This window comes from Coregonus clupeaformis, chromosome 10 (genome assembly GCF_020615455.1).
Source record: "Coregonus clupeaformis isolate EN_2021a chromosome 10, ASM2061545v1, whole genome shotgun sequence".
Classification (NCBI taxonomy): Eukaryota; Metazoa; Chordata; class Actinopteri; order Salmoniformes; family Salmonidae; genus Coregonus; species Coregonus clupeaformis.
Window position 1 is genome coordinate 29,817,213 of NC_059201.1, and position 21,335 is coordinate 29,838,547.

General features: G+C 43.0%; 1 protein-coding gene across 1 annotated transcript in view; it reads right to left on the bottom strand.

Moving 5' to 3' along the window:
- LOC121575855 (cell death activator CIDE-3-like) overlaps positions 1-13,896 on the bottom strand; it is a 34,983-nt gene extending 21,087 nt beyond the window's left edge. Inside the window, exons 1-5 of the mRNA XM_041889146.1 lie at positions 13,816-13,896; positions 13,500-13,581; positions 6,970-7,063; positions 5,280-5,430; positions 1,909-2,058 (exon numbers count right to left, since the gene is read on the bottom strand). Of these exons, the coding sequence (XP_041745080.1) occupies positions 1,909-2,058; positions 5,280-5,430; positions 6,970-7,022 (354 nt within the window). The 5' untranslated portion in view covers positions 7,023-7,063; positions 13,500-13,581; positions 13,816-13,896. The remainder of the gene's footprint in view (positions 1-1,908; positions 2,059-5,279; positions 5,431-6,969; positions 7,064-13,499; positions 13,582-13,815) is intronic.
- Between the last annotated feature and the right edge of the window lie 7,439 nt (positions 13,897-21,335).

Sequence of the window (21,335 nt, forward strand, 5' to 3'; positions counted from 1 at the left end):
GTAACTGCTTACTGACTGTACACTGTAACGTTACTGCATGATTGTAGCGGGTTTACTAACGCGTTAGTTCTATTAGCTATGCTGACTATGACGTTACTTTAGCTAATATGGTGACAACGATGTAGGCTGTGTGTAGCGGTTTGGCTTGGAAAGGTTTTTTCGCCTGGTCACATACAGCTGATGTGTTGTCTACAAGTGAAGGGAAGAGGTGAGAGGAGGAGAGCGCATACTGTAGATGCGAGAAGGAATACAAAGTTGGGTGCTATGAAAGTGAACTGTGTTTACACGTGATCAGGGGTGTATTCATTCCGCCGATTCTGTTGAAAAATGTTTCTTAAACAGAAGCAAACGGAACAAATTTGTCCAATAGAAACTCTCGTTTGCAGCTGTTGGACTAATGAGTACACCCTATATCAGCTAGATGCAGGCAAGAGTGTGCAAGGCGGTATTGAATGTCACTATCTGTCCGTGTGTCACTGTCTGTCACTTCAAATGTCTCTCGACATGTGTGCACCTACGTTGTAAACTTTCATTCATAGGCTAGGTTGTAGCAACCTCATGATGGGTATAGGGAAAATTAAGAGTATCATGTAGGAGCCTAAACCTATCGCTGTTACATTGAACTAGGTGAATGGAATATGAAAGAGTCATTCAATTTGCTATAATAGAAATAAGGCCATGATCATCTTAAAATGGCACTGACCACCACTGCTGCACAGCTATTTTCAGGTCTCTCCAGAGATGTTCGATCGGGTTCAAGTCCGGGCTCTGGCTGGGCCACTCAAGGACATTCAGAGACTTGTCCCGAAGCCACTCCTGCGTTGTCTTAGCTGTGTGCTTAGGGTCGTTGTCCTGTTGGAAGGTGAACCTTGGCCCCAGTCTGAGGTCCTGAGCGCTCTGGAGCAAGTTTTCATCAAGGATCTCTGTACTTTGCTCCGTTCATCTTTCCCTCGATCCTGACTAGTCTCCCAGTCCCTGCCACTGAAAGAACATCCCCACAGCATGATGCTGCCACCACACTTCACCGTAGGGATGGTGCCAGGTTTCCTCCAGACGTGTTGCTTGGCATTCATGCCAAAAGAGTTCAATCTTTGTTTCATCAGACCAGAGAAACTTGATTCTCATGGTCTGAGAGTCCTTTAGGTGCCTTTTGGCAAACTCCAAGCGGGCTGTCATGTGCCTTTTACTCAGGAGTGGCTTCCGTCTGGCCACTCTACCATAAAGGCCTGATTGGTGGAGTGCTGCAGAAATGGTTGACCTTCTGGAAGGTTCTCCCATCTCCACAGAGGAACTCTGGAACTCTGTCAGAGTGACCATCGGGTTCTTGGTCACCTCCCTGACCAAGACCCTTCTCCCCCGATTACTCAGTTTGGCCGGGCGGCCAGCTCTAGGAAGAGTCTTAGTGGTTCCAAACTTCTTCCATTTAAGCATGATGAGAACCTTCAATGCTGCAGACATTTTTTGATACCCTTCCTCAGATCTGTGCCTCGACACAATCCTGTCTCGGAGCTCTACGGACAATTCCTTCGGCCTCATGGCTTGGTTTTTGCTCTGACATGCAGTGTCAACTGTGGGACCTTATATAGACAGGTGTGTGCCTTTCCAAATCATGTCCAATCAATTGAATTTAGCACAGGTGGACTCCAATCAAGTTGCAGAAACATCTCATGGCTGATCAATGGAAACAGGATGCACCTGAGTTCAATTTCGAGTCTCATAGCAAACGGTCTGAATACTTATGTAAATAAGGTATCTGTTTTTATTTTTTATAAATTTGCAAAAATGCCTAAAAACCTGTTTTCACTTTGTCATCATGGAGTATTGTGTGTAGATTGAAGAGAAAATGTGGAAAAAGTGAAGGGGTCTGAATACTTTCTGAATGCACTGTATTATTGTGGCCCTACCAACCTGTGGAGGCGCCCACTTCTGCCCCTTCTCCAGGACCATGAGGACAGCGTTGTCTTGCAGGGTCAGGAAGAACTCCTCCGTGTCCACCCCCGTCCCGTCTTCATCCAGCACCAGGGCACTGACGCAGGACACGTGCAGAGAGTCCACTGCCTGAGAGGGAACAAACTACCAATTAGCCTGGAAGAGATATGGACCCATTCTAGTCATTAAGGACTGAATCATACCCCCTCAGAGTTAGTTACTTAGCCACTCCATTCTCTTGAGGGTCATAGATTTCTATAGTGAGTAATGCAAGTACCGAGTATATGAATACATTGGCATGTCTCTGCTGAGTAGGTAGTTTCTGGAAAATGTTCGAAGACATGCGTAAAACAGCAGTAATGTCAGTTGGAGAACCAAATCAAGAGAGACAATGTCAGCAATGTCACCACTGGGGCGCCAGGCCCACCTAATCAGATTGGGCCCAAAAATACAAAAATAAAAGATGTATTCTTTGCTCTACTTGTCAGTGTTCCAAACGGGACATTATTTGTCTTTTACCTAAGGACAGTACTTGACATGGGCAGAAGCTTACTGGAACTGAATTCAGTCACCTTACATTTTCTTCAGGTTGAGTTCCTATTATCTCAATAGAGTTGTGGAGTTCAAAATAATTATCTGTAGAGGTCTGAGACAAGATTATGTCAAGGCACAGATCTGGGGAAGGGTACCATCAAATGTCTGCAGCATTGAAGGTCCCCAAGAACACAGTGGCCTCCATCATACTTAAATGGAAGAAGTTTGGAACCACCAAGACTCTTCCTAGAGCTGGCCGCCCGGCCAAACTGAGCAATCGGGGGAGAAGGGCCTTGGTCAGGGAGGTGAACCCGATGGTCACTCTGACAGAGCTTCAGAGTTCCTCTGTGGAGATGGGAGAACCTTCCAGAAGGACAACCATCTCTGCAGCACTCCACCAATCAGGCCTTTATGGTAGAGTGGCAAGACAGAAGCCACTCCTCAGTAAAAAGGCACATGAAAGCCCGCTTGGAGTTTGCCAAAAAGCACCTAAAGGACTCTCAGACCATGAGAAACAAGCTTCTCTGGTCTGATGAAACCAAAATTGAACACTTTGGCCTGAATGCCAAGCGTCACGTCTGGAGGAAACCTGGCACTATCCCTATAGTGAAGCATGGTGGTGGCAGCATCATGTTGTGGGGATGTTTTTCAGCGGCAGGGACTGGGAGACTAGTCAGGATCAAGGGAAAGATGAACGGAGCAAATTACAGAGAGATCATTGATGAAAACCTGCTCCAGAGCGCTCAGGACCTCAGACTGGTGCGAAGGTTCACCTTCCAACAGGACAACGACCCTAAGCACACAGCCAAGACAACGCAGGATTGGCTTCGGGATAAGTCTCTGAATGTCCTTGAGTGGCCCAGCCAGAGCACAGACTTGAACCCGATCGAACAACTCTGGAGAGACCTGAAAATAGCTGTGCAGCGACGCTCCCCATCCAACTGGACAGAGCTGCAGAGAAGAATGGGAGAAATTCCCTAAATACAGGTGTGCCAAGCTTGTAGCGTCATGTAAATGTGATATCAGTTTTTTGTAGTTTAATACATTTTTAAAACCCTGTTTTTGCTTTGACATTATGGGGTATTGTGTGTAGATTGAGGGAAAACAACAATTTAATCCATTTTAGAATAAGGCTGTAACTTAACAAAATAATAATAATAGTTATTTGTCAGATGCCTCAGGACATTCAAGCCCATCTTACATAAAATCTAGTGCTGTACATAGTCTATTTCACCCCCCCCCAAAAAAAGTGTAAAAACTAACAACGGTTCTGGCATGTGTCACTTTGCACAGATACCATATGCAGTAAACAGTAGCTATCGCTGTGTAGGCTACACTTTGTAGGTTACTCACCGTTAGCTAGCCAAGACTCACTAGTCAAAAACAAGTACAATTGCCAAACAAAGCTCACAGTAAAAAAAAATTCAAGAGACTGTGTATAGAAGATGATGTTAGCACATTTGCCAAGTTATTTGATATCAGTGGTTTTGCCATTAAGGGCCTCCAGTCCCCCTTTATTTTAATCACTGATTGCATTTATCTAATCGAGGGCCTTAAAGACAGTTTCAGTACATTCAGAGACAATGATCAGCACTACAACGCTGTTTTTATTCAACACTTTTTGAAATCATGGAACATGCTTCTCCACTTTGACTTCCTCCCTCCACTGAGACATCACCATCAGTCTAGTGAAAAAATAAATAAAACAGTTATTTCAATTTATGCTCCGATGTGCCTCGCAAGTAATAGGTTACAACAACTGACCTATTACCAGTGTCATCATATAGCCTAGCTTGAGACTCAATATTTGAAATGTAAGGGATTCCACGTTATTTATAATAAGAGGTAGACCTACATGGAGAAAATCGGACCTCTCTGCAGGAAACAATATTTCCAGGCAATGTAAATTGCCTATCATTTTTAGGAATTTAATTGGAAATAGAACTTTGCCCTGTGCTTCTCTGCCCATGCACTATAGTTAGGCTCTATAGGCCATTGGTCATTTAATTGATATCACACAATACATTGTAGGCACGCATGACTATGTCGCTTTGGATAAAAGCGTCTGCTAAATGGCATATTATATTATAGGCACACTTGATCTCCCGCGACCCACAGAGAATTGCACTCTGCTTGCATTTTGACTCAGTGTTCTCGACTAAGTAAAGGTTTGTGACCACTGTTCTAGTCTATATAGGCTATGGTTGCCTATTGTGATTATTACTGTTATATCAGGGCATTATGTTCTAGTCTGAGTCTTAATTATAGGCCTATGGTTTATTATGTGTAGGTCTATGTGAGTCGCATGTTAACTGCAAGTCATGGACTTACGTAGGACTACAAGACTATTTGGTCTAATGTGAAATCACGTAAGATGGTTTGTTGTGTGCGATCGATTACAGTACTGTATAGGGTAGGCTATTATTTTATGATAATTTAATGATGATTTGAGTGCACACATTTTTGCCACACCTACATTTTTGCTGGCCCTGCCAGCAACCTATATCTGCCTACGCCACTGGCATGTACTGCAGCATACAAGCCTATGAAGAAAACTGCCAGTTCTCGGCTTCCCTTTGAAAGTCACTGACTCACCCATCCATTAAATCCTCCACTCTTTTATCCATCTCTGAGTCACATTGTTCCGTGGCTTAAATGTATGATGAAGAGGAAGTAACCAGACTCTTTCCTTCTCCCTTCCTTTACTGTCCATCACTCATAAACCACTCTTCTCTCTTATTAAACATGTACTCCTCCTCAAGCATCCTCTTCCTTCTCTTTCATCCCTTCCACATTTCCTCCTCTGTTCTCCTTACCTTGTTGACTAGGTCTCGTAGCCCGTCAGCCATGATTCCCTTTTTAACGCTGCGGTCAGCGCTGGTGACCCGGAAGGGCTTAGGCCGACGAGTCCCGACGAGGAGCTGCTGGGTCATGGAGGCACTGGCTGACACACTGGCTGTCACACACCTGGAGGAGACACATGCAAGCACACAGTCAAAAACTGTAAAATGTATTGGAAAATTATGCTGATCTTGACTCTATGTCCTATGGTGTCAGAATGTGGTCCTCGGAGGGCCTGTTGTCTGGACCTATGGCAGTCTATGGGGATGCCACAGGGTTCAATTCTTGGGCCGACTCTTTTCTCCGTGTATATCAATGATGTCGCTCTTGCTGCTGGTGACTCTCAGATCCACCTCTACGCAGACGACACCATTTTGTATACATCTGGCCCTTCATTGGACACTGTGTTAACAAACCTCCAAACGAGCTTCAATGCCATACAACACTCCTTCAGTAGCCTCCAACTGCTCTTAAACACTAGTAAAACTAAATGCATGCTCTTCAATCGAACGCTGCTGGCACCCGCCCACCCGACTAGAATCACTACTCTCGACGGGTCTGACCTAGAGTATGTGGACAACTACAAATACCTAGGTGTCTGGTTAGACTGTAAACTCTCCTTCCAGACTCACATTAAGAATCTCCAATCCAAAGTTAAATCTAGAATCGGCTTCCTATTTCGCAACAAAGCCTCCTTCACTCATGCTGCCAAACATGCCCTCGTAAAACGGACTATCCTACCGATCCTTGACTTCGGCGATATCATTTACAAAATAGCCTCCAACACTCTACTCAGCAAATTGGATGTAGTCTATCACAGTGCCATCCGTTTTGTCACCAAAGCCCCATATACTACCCACCCCTGTGAGCTGTACGCTCTTGTTGGCTGGTCCTCACTACATATTCGTCGCCAAACCCACTGGCTCCAGGCCATCTATAATCACTGCTAGGCAAATCCCCGCCTTATCTTAGCTCATTGGTCACCATAGCAACATCCACCCGTAGTATGCGCTCCAGCAGGTATATCTCACTGGTCATCCCCAAAGCCAACACCTCCTTTGGCCGCCATTCCTTCCAGTTCTCTGCTGCCAATGACTGGAACGAATTGCAAAAATCTCTGAAGCTGGAGACTTATCTCCCTCACTAACTTTAAGCATCAGTTGTCAGAGCACCTTACCGATCACTGCACCTGTACACAGCCCATCTGATATTAGCCCACCCAACTACCTCATCCCCATATTGTTATTTATTTTGCTCATTTGCACCCCAGTATCTCTATTTGCACATCTATCATTCCAGTGTTAATACTAATTGTAAGTATTTTGCACTATAGCCTATTTATTGCCTTACCTCCATAACTTGCTACATTTGCACACACTGTATATATATTTTCTGTTGTATTTTTGACTTTGTTTTGTTTACCCCATATGTAACTCTGTGTTGTTGTTTTTAATCGCACTGCTTTGTTTTATCTTGGCCAGGTCACAGTTGTAAATGAGAACTTGTTCTCAACTGGCTTACCTGGTTAAATAAAGGTGAAAAAAAAAAATATATATGTATGCACAGATGACTAAGTCTCTTAATGGCATACATTTTATATTAAAATAAACAAACAGAGCTGCCGGTGGATCACATCCCCTCAGTGCTGCGGCATCAGGCACTTACTTGGAGAGAGAGGCAGAGGACAGGAGACTGAGGGACTTCATGGCATAATCCATCCTTTGGATCCTATGCTAGCAGGATCCACTGCTAACAGCACCTGGTGATTCACAGGGAACAACTCAATGTAGTCTTTACACTGCAGTTACAATATATCACCAGCAGGGAAGGCTAACACCACACTGACTGAACACAGCACTTGGGATCTTTTTACGAACATTTTACAAAATATTGTATGAGAGAAACATTTATTTTCTTTATTTAACCTTTATTTAATTAAACATAACTGACAAAGACACAAGCAAGCCATAATTACAGCTCCAAACCGTAATATTACTGGAGAGAAAAGGCAACCCTTGACAGCCTACTAACAGACAGAATAGGTATTGTCACATACAATAGATACTTGAGATGTGAGTATCCTAATGTAGCCGACCACAGACAACACTTAATTATAATGGTTTCTTGTGACTATCTGTCCAAAAGGAAGATATTTTTACTAAAATAATGTATGGTAATTATTTACTATATACACACACACAACATTTAAAAAAACGCTGCTAATGAAATCAATTTAACATTTATACCTTCATAGCTATAATTGACAGAAAACAGATGACTGTTCTGTCACTAAATCTCCTGTCTGTATTGAGTTGAGTTTTGGTTTCCCTTTTCTGGCTTGCTTTCCCGTCTCTGTGAAACACAGGTCCAATTTCTGATCACTAAAAATCGACGGATCCTTGATTTCTCACTGTCGTCTCTTTTTTTGCTCCCTCTCTTTCCTACATCACTGGTTCTTTCACTTTTGTTCTAATCTGTCGACTGTACACAGTCAGTTATATTCAGCAACTCTCTCAAGCTACCAAAAATAAATATGTGATAAATCCCAGTGCTTTAAAGCAATAGATGGCAATAGTAGTGGGCCTACTAATGTCAGTCCAACCGTGGTGTTGTTATCTGACCAATGTATCATACACGTCACTTTAATAACACATCATAGAGTTGGAGTGCCCTCAACTTTATCAGACGATCCACGTTGCACAACCAGGTCCGATTTAGCAATTAGATGGATGTGTTTAGATTCTATGGCTTACATAATGTGGGTCATAATTAAAACAGTGGTAAATCAAATGAGACATATAGTATCAGACTATCAAAATACAAAACTGCTGGTGTAGGCAGGATTCATCTGACTAGCAGCCGAGGTGTGACACAAAACAAAACCATAAATTCAATCACATATTATATTCACACCCCTGATCATTGAGTCTGACCAGACCGGAGCAAAAAATTTATAATCTCCAACTGAGAATAGAAGTGGCATTTTGGGGGCAGCATAACAACTGATGGAAACACTTGTCTTTTGACCTCATGTATGGTGTGGTCCAATGAAACCTCAGGCTCATTGGGGATGGAGGGACCGCCTTGGCTTTCACGTGTTACGGAATTGAAAAAATACATTTCACAGAGCACAGTGTCAAAACCTCCTGCAGTCCTTTAGTTTGGTGAGAAATTACTCTTTCACAATTGACTCTCTGTTACCAGTTATTTCACACACTGTCTGTGACCCTCCAGCTTTTACACACATAAATGCCCCACAGCAATACAGAGCATTCACAAGCTCTCTGGACCATAGGAACATTAACATTTAGAACAAACATACACGCTCAAATGAAAAACACAATTCAACTGCATCTCAAATCTAAAAGGCAAACGCACATGCACACACCCACCCCTCTGGGTGACAGCCAAATAAGGAAAGTGCATAAACAGATTTAGGACAGAGTGATAAAATGCTTAAGTGCACTGCTGTTTATGCTGTCATAACTCACACCTCATTACACAAGACTGGAGGCACATTATTAAACACAGTGGCATTACAGGATCATCTTCACTATTAACCCTGACTCAGTAATACAGCTAGGGTAAATCGCTTCAACTCCACAGTACCAAGTTACCACTTACCACCTCTGCCTTCTTATAGGTGTTTACATGGTTTTGCTCATGTGCCAGGTGATAGATGTTTCAACATCAGTAGCAGCACTCTAAAAAGTCGGGTAAACAATACTTTCCTGTGGATATTTTGTCTTAAATTTTGAGGAGCTGAAGGACCAACTAAACAGACAGTTCAAATGTAATTTCATTCAACTTTTTGGCGTATAAAAAGGTACATTTCCACGGTTTTGCAGTGCTTTGTTTCATCATGTATACCATAAAAAGTCTGATTTCTGAACTGTGGTGAAGTTATCTTTATATTAAAGATTCAGATTTTGCTCGTCAATACCTCAACGGAACATGCCAGGGCGATATAAATGTTATATTCTAAATCAGCTGATGATAACGAACAAGTTACACCCCTTGTTTTTCCAATTTGGTGTCATATTTACTTTTTGGAGGTGAAATGTAGCTAAAACATTTCACTCCTCTGCTCCTAGGGTTAAGGGACCATCTTAAAACTGTAATGCCTCCTATTGCATGTGATTTTTTTTTAAATGTCAATACCTTCTCAACCACATGACGGATGTCAACCAATTTGTGATTGTTCAGAGACCTCTTCTCTCAAATCCATGGCAATTAGTATATCTTTTTTTAACTTAATCTATTTTCTTTTTCACTTTACATAAAAACACTTCCAAAAAACTTCAATAGCTTCCACCCCATTTGACTTTCATGAACACAACAAACGTATTGGTTCAGGGACCTCATTCTTCCAATCAACAGCAATAACTTTTAGACTTTTTTACTCTATAAAAAATAAAAATAATAATTGAGTTTACATGTAAATTAAAAGGGGCACTAAGAGTCTGGATTTAGTCGCTGACGTGAAGACGGAGCGTGATCACCAGGTCCACAGCTGGACTTAGGCTGTGGAGCCAGGGGAGAACGACTGCCCCCTCTCATTGAAGCCATGGAAGTTCAAGACCGACCGCGGTACTACAGGTATTGTTAGCAGAAAACAGTATCCCCCAATATAGTGAATGGAGAAATTGCAATCTTCGTGTAAGTAAAAATTTTTTTTTTTAAGACAGCCAATGTACCAATAATTGCTTCTAATACACCAATGTCCTCGAAACGATTCTTTTAAAATCACTCACAGAAGTTTAAGGAGAATTTAGTTGTTAATGGCAGCCTACAGTACCGCGGTCAGCCTTAAACTTGAGTTACTCAATGAGGGGGTGCAGCACGAAGCTAGCCTGCAACGTCATTTCCAGGATTAGCTCAAACTGCGGATGTTATGTCTCCATGAGACACCATCTTAACCGACTTAATTTGGCTACAATGCACTATTGAGTCTTCACATAGGAAGGAATGGTGTCATGTGATCAATGGCTTTGTCCATTCATATATACTCATTGTTAGGAATGTACAGTCGTGGTCAAAAGTTTTGAGAATGACACAAATACTAATTTTCACAGTCTGCTGCCTCAGTTTTGATGATGGCAATTTGCATATACTCCAGAATGTCATGAAGAGTGATCAGATGAATTGCAAAAGAAAATGAACTTAATCCCCCAAAAACATTTCCACTGCATTTCAGCCCTGCCACAAAAGGACCAGCTGCCATCATGTCAGTGATTCTCTCTTTAACACAGGTGAGAGTGTTGACGAGGACAAGGCTGGAGATCAACAGACTAACAGACTGGAAGCTTTAAAAGGAGAGTGGTGCTTGAAATCATTGTTCTTCCTCTGTTAACCATGGTTACCTGCAAGGAAACACGGCAGGGATATTGCTGCTAGTAAGATTGCACCTAAATCAACCATTTATCAGATCATCAAGAACTTCAAGGAGAGAGGTTCAATTGTTGTGAAGAAGGCGTCAGGGCGCCCAAGAAAGTCCAGCAAGCGCCAGGACCGTCTCCTAAAGTTTATTCAACTGCGGGATCGGGGCACCACCAGTGCAGAGCTTGCTCAGGAATGGCAGCAGGCAGGTGTGAGTGCATCAGCACGCACAGTGAGGTGAAGACTTTTGGAGGATGGCCTGGTGTCAAGAAGGGCAGCAAAGGGGCAGCACCAGGTTGCTTCTCAGCCAAGGGAGTGGGCTCACTCACAATATTGCCTAAGAACACAGCCATGAATAAAGAATGGTACCAACACGTCCTCCGAGAGCAACTTCTACCAACCATCCAAGAACAGTTTGGTGACGACCAATGCCTTTTCCAGCATGATGGAGCACCTTGCCATAAGGCAAAAGTGATAACCAAGTGGCATGGGGAACAAAACATTGACATTTTGGGTCCATGGCCAGGAAACTCCCCAGACCTTAATCCCATTGAGAACTTGTGGTCGATCCTCAAGAGGCGGGTGGACAAACAAAACCCCACAAATTCTGACAAACTCCAAGCATTGATTATGCAAGAATGGGCTGCCATCAGTCAGGATGTGGCCCAGAAGTTAATTGACAGCATGCCAGGGCGGATTGCAGAGGTCTTGAAAAAGAAGGGTCAATACTGCAAATATTGACTCTTTGCATAAACTTAATGTAATTGTCAATAAAAGCCTTTGACACTTATGGAATGCTTGTAATTATACTTCAGTATACCATAGTAACATCTGACAAAAATATCTCATAACACTGAAGCAGCGAACTTTGTGAAGACCAATACTTGTGTAATTCTCAAAACTTTTGACCACGAATGTATAGTGGGGACTGAACCTGGTAACCTGTTGGAGGTTACCAGGTTCAGAGAGCGTGTTTCGGACACCAGATGCCTGTGGTTCCTGGCAGTGGGCCTATAAAGGTCTTAGTGGTGGGTGCTTAAGTGCGGGCGCCCCGGTTCTTGAGGATCTGGAGGTGAATGAGCCCGACCGGAATACAGTTATGGGTGATGTCCAGGGAGAGGGGTGTTGCCCGGGTAGGGAGAGAAGTGTGGAGGCCTGGAGGTCCAGGGAGTAAGCTAGACTCTCAGGCCCAGGGAGAGGGCAGGGAGTGTAGGGCCTGGAGGTCTGGACTTACACTGGAGTTCCACAGACTAAGGCGTGGAGCTCCAGAAAGGGTGAGGCAGCAGTGAGGGACAGACAGGGGTGGCTTGAGTGGGGGAAGAGGTCACCTGGCCAGTGGGGGACTGTCTGGTGCTCCAGAGAGGACCAAGGAGGGTGAGGCAGGAGTGAGGCCCAGACAGGGGTGCCTCAAGTCACAGAGAGGTCACCAGGTCAGTGGGGGCCTGACTGGAGGTCAGGTAGGCCCCAGGGAGAAGGCTCATGTGAGTAGATGTGAGAGACACTGTCCTTCAGGGGGTCAGAGCAGGCAGCCTCTGGAGGTTGGTGGCTCTGTGCCCCTTTTTTTTGGTCTACTGGGCCTCTGGTGTGTGGAGGGCTGGCTGAGGCCTAGAGCTGGGACTGGGCGACAGTGACATACACTGTCCTTCAGGGGGGCAGAGCAGGCAGCCTCTGGAGGTTGGCGGCTCTGTCCTCCTTTTTTTGTGCCTCTGGTGTGTCGAGGTAGCCTGGCGACTCACACTAAATGATTTTGCTGCTTGGTCATTCGCTACATACTTTAGTCTGAGACTGCCATCATTTAAGTCAGTTGTGGTGATGTGGGGCATGAGGGGGGTTGTACAAAACAAAGTCATCAGCGATTGGATCGTCTCTAACCAATTAAGAGTATCAAAGCCAATGACACATTTTCAAACCGCCGATTTAACCCGTGTGTTCTTGCTCTGGCCCAACCCATCAGTTCCTGGACCAATCAGACAGCCCCGAATGTGTTCGCATTCAGTGAAGGATCAGGGAGGTACTCAGATCCAGACTCATTGCGGAGAAAAAACTAATGTCTGTGGGCATGGTGTAGCGTTTGGCCGGAGCAAGGAGTCTGGGTAGCCAGGCAAGTGTGAAGGGCTGGCTGAGACCTAGGTGACAGGGTGCTGGCTGGCTGGAATGGCGACCCCTGTCATCCTTGGATCTCTCTATTTTTCATGTAAATTCAATTAAAAATAATTAAAAAATTGACAAAGTAAAAAAAATACTAAAGTAATTGCTGTTGATTAGTGATATAGTCCCTGAAGCAATAAAAGTTGGTTGTATCCATGAAAGTATTATGGGGTGGAAGCTATTGAAGTTCAGGAAGTATTTTTCACATGTAAAGTCAATTAAAATTAATTAAAATAGCCAGTCAAAAAATACAAATGTAATTGCTGTTGATTGGAGAGGATAGGTCATTTAACTTATTAAAGTTGTTTTGAGAGTTCTGTCATGTGGTTTCAAAACTGTTGGAAGTTTCAGTTAACAGTAGGTTCCAATTGCACTTTTAAGACGGTCCCTAAACTGCGAGTACAAGGAGAATCTGCCAAGGGGTGTAGCTTCTTCGCTATCGTCAGCCGATTCTAAATGTAATATATACCATCCTGGCATGTTCTGTTGAAGAGGTATTGATGAGCAGTCTGAATCTTTAATATAAAGGTAACTTTCCCATAGTGATTTACTGGGCAAACCAGGTTCCTGCTGCGTTAGGCCTACTACTTAGAAATCTTCAATGAATTCTTTGAATGTCATGGGGCAAATGTAAATCTACTAATTTACAATGAAACACACAAACTTACTTGTTGGTATTCCTTTGAGTCAAAAAGCCTCTCCTTATGGCTGTCTGCAGAGTGTAATCCACCTAGCCGTGAGTGGCAGCACCTGTTTAAATCACATGATAAAACAAAATTAGGCCTACTGTGCTGAACATACAGGCTATAAACGCTGAAATTCACTAAATGTGTTTTTAGTAGTTTTGACAAGACTAACCAGGGAGTAACCATAAAAATGAACACGAAAATAATTATGGTATTTTTGCATGGTTTATAAATGCTTCGTCCAACTTTGTGTGAATAACGAAATCATGTGGAAAAATGACGAATAACCTTGCAACACCTGTGAGGCTGCTGTTGGTCGGGCACTGCATCATCTGGGCAACAAAGGGATCCCGCGGCCGTCGAAGCTATCAAATGTGATCTCAATTATGACCTGTCAAAGCACAGAAACTGCTCAATTCACTACCGCTCTGATGCACCTCAGACCGCTTTGGGGTAGTATACAAATGGTAGACCACATGATAAACTGTCAACTGCGGTTTCGGTTATGCAGGAAAGTGCCCAGGGTTCAATGACTCATCTGTATTTTCTTTTCAAATATCCATTTCTATTTCTTAAAATAGCTGTTAACTAACTTATGTTGTCTATGTTGGTAGTGTAGTAGTAGTAGTAGACTACACATGACAACAGAAGCCAAATGGGGAGTGAAACATTCTTAGACAGTTGGCTCATAAAAGGCATTTATTGTATTCTTCAAAAATATATGATATGGGCCTGGCCTATAGGAATCATACAGATTGTGCTGACACTACTTTTAAAAAATATATATATAGTATACCTTTATTGAACAATTTAAGACATAGGCTATATTTCCTTCATAAGCATATTCTTTGATGAACATGATTGTGTTGTATTGGCACCATCATCTCAGGCATTTTGTATACCATATTACCTCACAAACTGTACCACCTGCACACCATCCAGTATTTCCAGGAGTGCAAACTAATGTTTATTTGTAATAATTAGCTTATGTATCTGAGTTAAGTAATGGTCTGTGACAAAAAATTACTCTCAGACTTGCTGTTTTAATTAGCCAATTGACTTGGGATCAAGCATTAATCAACTAAATGGATTATCTCTAACAGGGGCCTCTGTCTCTGAGGTCAATTTCCTCCCTGTGCCATAGTCCTGTTATCAGTCTTCCGTTGGGAATGATGCAGGGTGATATTACTTATTCGTTAGTGCTTTATTGGTTACTGATGCTTGTAATTAATAAACACCTCTGACGTCAATGCAGAAGAAGGAAGCGGTACACACAGAAATTAGGTTACATTATCTGATTTTATTTTCCAACCTTTCCTTAATTTGTTACACATACAAAAACAATAAACAGACTCCAAATGGTTCCCTGTCTATTACTATTTCATAAGATTAACTGCCCATAAATTGTACATTTTGCTAACTGTAGTGGAGACAAAAGACCAGCTTCATCTTATATTTGATCAGTGACATTTAATTGGCACAATTTATTCTATCATTATTTTTATATAATGTTTCTGTACAGGCAGTCAGTGGAACTTTTTGGCATAAAATGAGGTAAGAATTATGCAATAGAAATATAAAACAGATAAAGGGCAAAACTCATTAAAGACTTCAAGATGTCTTTTCCTCTAATAATAACACTTCCTTCCCATAACATATCCATCCATCAACCTGGTTTTGAAAACCCACACCCCCTGGTGAGTTGAGAATTGCCCCCCTTAGCCTTTGCCCATGTGACCCCAGCCCTTATTTCCTTTTGCCGATGCGTGCCATCAGCTCTGCATTGGCAGCAGCCTTGGCTCTCATGTCATGGTTCTTGGCCAGGTCTATGAGGACACTGAGGATGCTGGTGGGCACGTCCAGGGACAGGGCAAAGCGGGACCCTTGCTGGGCTCTCTTGGAGACCTGGGAGGCTGGGCGTGAGGCTCTGGTCTGCCGGAGTGTTGGATGGAACTCTGGGGGGAGCAGAGGGCCCAGGATGCCACTGCGGTTTACGATGTTGACAGCCAACAGGTCTCCTTCTGTGTCTTCTTCTCCCAGCTTGGCAGGGGCAGAGCCCGTTCTCTGGCACTGGCTGCACCATGGCAGCAGCAGAGCCAGGCACAGACACAGATGCATGCCTGACATGGTAAGCACAGTTGATTTGAGGGAGGAAAGGCGGAGAGGAAACTTTAGAGTGAAAATCATCATACAATTTTGAGGCAGATTTGTTCATTTGCTCTAAATATAGCATGGTTCCCTCATGGTCCTTGTAATGATGGCATGGCACACCATTAATGTTTCCTTCATGGTATGTAATTACCATGACTAATGGTTACCCACTGTGATATATTTACATATCAGTGGTTCTACCTGATTACTTAACTCCCAAACATTCTTAACTTGGTACATCAGTGTAGAAATTCTGCCTTGGCCTTCAAACTCTATTTCTGGAGTACATCAGACCATTCAACACTTGGTCCAATTGATAATTAAAGACATTCTCATTCCTTAGAGTTCCTTTTACAATCACATTTACTATGAAAGTTGTGGATCATCCTTGGAAAGTATAAAACATGTAATCATCAGCAATAAGGTCTTACCCAATGTCACGACTTAGGAGTGGTAAGGTCCCCAAAAGGCACTTGTCCCGTTCCTCTTAGATGCAGGGTGGTGGCAGTGTTTTTCTTCTGGTTCTCTCTGTATCTCTCAGTCAGTCTTTGCCCAGCAAGTAAAGAAGTGACCACTGTAATGCACGAACAGATGTTCAACTGGACTTCTCTCTCGTTACCCAAGACTCTACCGTCCTCCCTCTCTATCGTCCACGTGTTACTGTACCGTCACATCCCCCTCTCCCCCTACTCTCTGTTTATCTTGTACATCTCTCCGTCCCTTGCCCTCCCCTCTCATCTTGTCTCATTTCCCTTTCTGTCATTGTTTGCTATCACCCTCTTTGTCTAAAAATAACATGATGGTAATTGCAATTTTGGCTCTGTCTAGATTGGATATTACCCCCATCATCTCTCACAAAGAGATAATAAACACATATTTTACCATGCTTTAGATATGCTAGATTATTCACATGTATTTTGAGTTTTCTTGATCAGTATGAGAAAATGCAAAAATGCTTTGTACACTTTATGAGGCGACCAAAGTGTTTTTTCTTTATGATACAACATTTCAACATCCTTAAACATTAGGTCCACCTGTATCAAGTGACGACACTATGGTTATGGTTGCTACATCTGGTTCAAATGTCTTTTAAAAAATTGGAACACTGAATGCAGATCCCTATATCTGATTTTGAAGTTATCATGATTAACATTTTGCCTTTTGCATGTGATGATCTAATTTTCAGAGTGGAGGAAGTGAAAGTGTCATTTATTTTACTCAGATCAGATTGACTTCACATGAAGGGCCATTCGCCTGTCACAGCACTTTGCCTGCCACTCATGATCATTGTGTTGTTGAGTGCTGTGACAGCAAAGCCATTCTACTGACAGATTCCGTCTGTCAGTCCTGCCAACAGTAAACTGGAGGGTGTATGCAACTAGGGTTTCACTGTAGCTGAGTTAATCAATCTATCAATGAGATCAACGGATCAATTACCAATGTATTGGGTGTGTGTTCAGTACGTGTTGACCCATTTATCATCCCTGTCTAGAACTGCACCAGTACCGATAGCACGTGAAGAAGAAAGAGGAGAAACAAAAAAGGCTGTGGCTGCGAATACGAAGTTTTGACATTGAATTGGAGCAAACACAATCTGCGTTTAATGTGATGAGTTAGGCTAATCTTTGTAGTTGCTACCATATCGTAGGCATTAGCCAGAGTTGCTGAAAAAGAACACTACTACTTTGACTGCCTGTCTGCCTCCTGCTTAGCCAATGTTTGCAATGATGACTCGAAAATAACATTAAATTGCTAATTAGACTGTGTCCACCTCTTTAAGGAATACCTGGGATAGGATAAAGTAATCCTTCTACCCCCCCCTAAAAAAATAAATAAAGAAAAACAAAAAAAAATTGTAAAGTGGTTATCCCACTGGCTATAGGGTGAATGCACCAATTTGTAAGTCGCTCTGGATAAGAGCGTCTGCTAAATGACGTAAATGTAAATGTAAAATGTGTCTTTGTCTTGTTTGTGTTTGATATGCTGCCTAGATAGCAGCATGTAACTCCCCACTTGAGTTTTGCATTGGGGCAAAAAACTATCTGCGAGTTTGTGCGAACATGTTGATCATGTCTTTTGTGCACAACATATAAAATACAGGTAACTGCCAAAATAATGGAAATGCTTGAGTAAATGAGGGAAACAAAGTATATTGAAAGCAGGTGCTTCCACACAGTGTCACCCACTAGTGCCAATAGGCTGCCTAAGTATGATCCCCAATCAGAGACAACGAGCTACAGCTGCCTCTGATTGGGAACCACACCAGCCAACATAGATCTACACATACTAGATAATACAACATAGAACATACACAACAAAGAATATACACACCCTGACTCAACATATAAGAGTCCCCTGAGTCAGGGCGTGACACACAGGTGTGGTTCCTGAGTTAATTAATTAAGCAATTAGCATCTCCTCATACTTAGGGTCATGTATAAAAATGCTGGGCAGGCCATTTTGGCTACCACATCTAAGCCCCCATAGGATGACAATGTCCCCATCCACAGGGCACGAGTGGTCACTGAATGGTTTGAGCATTAAAACAATGTAAACCATATACTATGGCCGTCTCAGTCACCAACCAGATCTCAACCCAATTGAAGACTTACGGGATATTCTGGAGTGGCGCCTGAGACAGCGTCTGCCACGACGGCACCACCATCAACAAAACACCAAATTATGGAATTTTGTTGTGGAAAAATGGTGTCACATCCCTCCAATAGAGTTCCAGACGTGTAGAATCTATGCCAAGCTGCATTGAAGCTGTTCTGGCTCGTGGTGGCCCAACGCCCTATTAAGACACTTTATGATGGTGTTTCGTTTATTTTGGCAGTTACCTGTAACTGCATGGAGCCTCTCTCCTCCTGAAAAAAAACAACATTAAATTGCGCTTATGCTTAATAGCCTACTAAGGCATAGAATGCAATAGTTTGAACCTGTCGACCATGTCCTTTGTGCACATGACGTTTTATAGGCTACACCAGACAAATGCGTTCATCGGTGAAGCAGCAGCAGCACCTGCATGCGCACATGCGCAGAAATCTTTAGCCACGGCAAGTCAGATTCCAGAAAATCCAGAACCGCAGCCACTCCGAACTAAAAAAGAGGGATAGAGAGAAAAGCCGCTGGAGAGAAAGTCCTCAGGAAGAGGGAAAAGGGGAAGTAGCTGTCCACGGAAGGAAGAGAGAGGAAGACAAGCCTCTCGTTTCCTTTGTGACCTCTAGCCCATCAAGACATTATCCTCATCTGACTAATGATAACCATGGTCTTACTTACACAGCCTGAGCCAAGGGACTGGACCCTGAGGGCCACAGAGACAAGGCCCCGCCTCAGTCAGTGACCCCTGTATGGAGGTCATGTACGCATCATACATCGTAGTCAGATAAGTGGAGGCGATACATAAGCTAGCCCCTAGTCTCTGTACCCACAGAAAGGAACAGCCTGAAATAGAGACGGCTTGAACCTAATTCTGACCCCCAGAAAGAATATCAAGAGTTCCACCAGCAGACCCAGTCATAGATCAGCGGTTCCCAACCTAAATTTAGTCAATTTTATCAGTGACGATAACAGATTAATGGTGTATTATTATTATTATTATTATAAACTACAATATTTTCATTGTGAAAAGTAAGATAAAATAGCTTATAAGACTGTTAATACTAATACTCCCAACTATTGTTATTGTTTGAAGAAAATAATTAGACAAAATAAAAACATTCCCCCGTGGACCACAGGTTGAAAACCACTGGCATAGATAAGAGCATACATGATGATGTCCTCATAGGGATGTGAGATTACGTCACAATGTCCATATCATTCAGGAACAGACTTGTGTGTCCTTACACAGCTCGGGGTTTGACAATGATTCTTTAAATAGGCTTTATTCATGTATATGCCAAACAAGATAACCCCAATGAGCTGTTTGCCTGCCATTTGTCCACAACTCATCAGTAATTAATTAATGTATCTGACTAACCATCCAGACATGAGCTAAACTGTGTTCTGTTCCTGGAGATGACTGATTTGAAGAACATGCTCACAGATTACATGTTGATGTTTTTTGTTTTGGGCATGGAATGGTTAGGTTGCGGGAAGGGTTCAGGTTTGGTTTAGCCATACAGCTAGTCATATCTGGAGTGAGAACAGGCAGAGATAGTAGATTTACCGTCTCAGGAGCAGGTAAATAGTGGTCCAATATTGTTGACCTTTCCTAGTGGCATGTACAGTATAAGGGAAAAGGGGATACGGGGAGATACAGTTAGAGAGGGGGGAGTTGAAGCACAAATAAAGGGAGATGAGGGTAAGGGAGCGTGTTTGTTCATCTGCATTTCAGTTTCCTCTTTTCTTTCGCCAGTAGCAGCTGTGTAAAAAAAGAATTTACACTGCATCAGGGGACATATCAAGGGATGTCGGCATAGTCAACTCTGGTATTATCAATAAATAAAATAATCTGGACCAAACATCCGTTAGTGAGTCCTTCACTGAAGTGTAAATTAGAAGTCCAGTCTTCTGTAAAGAAGTGTTGTACAACAGAAACATCTCTGGTCCTGACATGTCTCCATCCATCTGATCCTGCCCAAGCTGATGGTGTTATGCATACAGTGCATTTGGAAAGTATTCAGACCCCTTCGCTTTTTCCACATTTTGTTACATTACAGCCTTATTCTAAAATTTATTAAATTGTTTTTTCCCCCTCATCAATATACACACAATACCCCATAATGACCAAGCAAACACAGGTTTTCAAATTGTTTTGCAAAATAAAATAAATAACTGATCACATTTACATAAGTATTCAGACCCTTTACTCAGTACTTTGTTGAAGCACCTTTGGCAGCGATTACAGCCCTGAGTCTTCTTGGGTATGACGCTAGAAGCTTCACACACCTGTATTTGGTGAGTTTCTCCCATTCTTCTCTGCAGATCCTCTCATGCTCTGTCAGGTTGGATGGGGAGCATCGCTGCACAGCTATTTTCAGGTCTCTCCAGAGATGTTCGATCGGGTTCAAGTCCGGGCTCTGACTGGGCCACTCAAGGACATTCAGAGACTTGTCCCGAAGCCACTCCTGAGGTGCCTGGTTTCCTCCAGACATGACGCTTGGCATTCAGGCCAAAGAGTTCAATCTTGGTTTCATCATACCAGAGAATCTTGTTTTTCATGGTCTGAGAGCCCTTTAGGTGCCTTTTGGCAAACGGGCAGTCATGTGCCTTTTACTGAGGAGTGGCTTCCGTCTGGCCACTCTACCATTAAGGCCTGATTGGTGGAGTGTTGCAGAGATGGTTGTCCTTCTGGAAGGTTCTCCCATCTCCACAGAGGAACTCTGGAGCTCTGTTAGAGTGACCATTGGGTTCTTGGTCACGCCCCCTGACCAAGGCCACTGTGTTCTCGGGGACCTTCAATGCTGCAGAAATTTTTTGGTACCCTTCCCCAGATCTGTGCCTCGACACAATCCTGTCTCGGAGCTCTACGGACAATTCCTTCGACATAATGGCTTGGTTTTTGCTCTGACATGCACTGACAAAATGAGGATTTGTTATTGAATCCATTTTAGAATAAGGCTGTAACGCAACAAAATGTGGAAAAAGTGAAGGGGTCTGAATAATGTCAGAATGTACTGTATATCAGTGGCGGTCTGTGCCGTTTAAGATGAGGGAGGATAATAT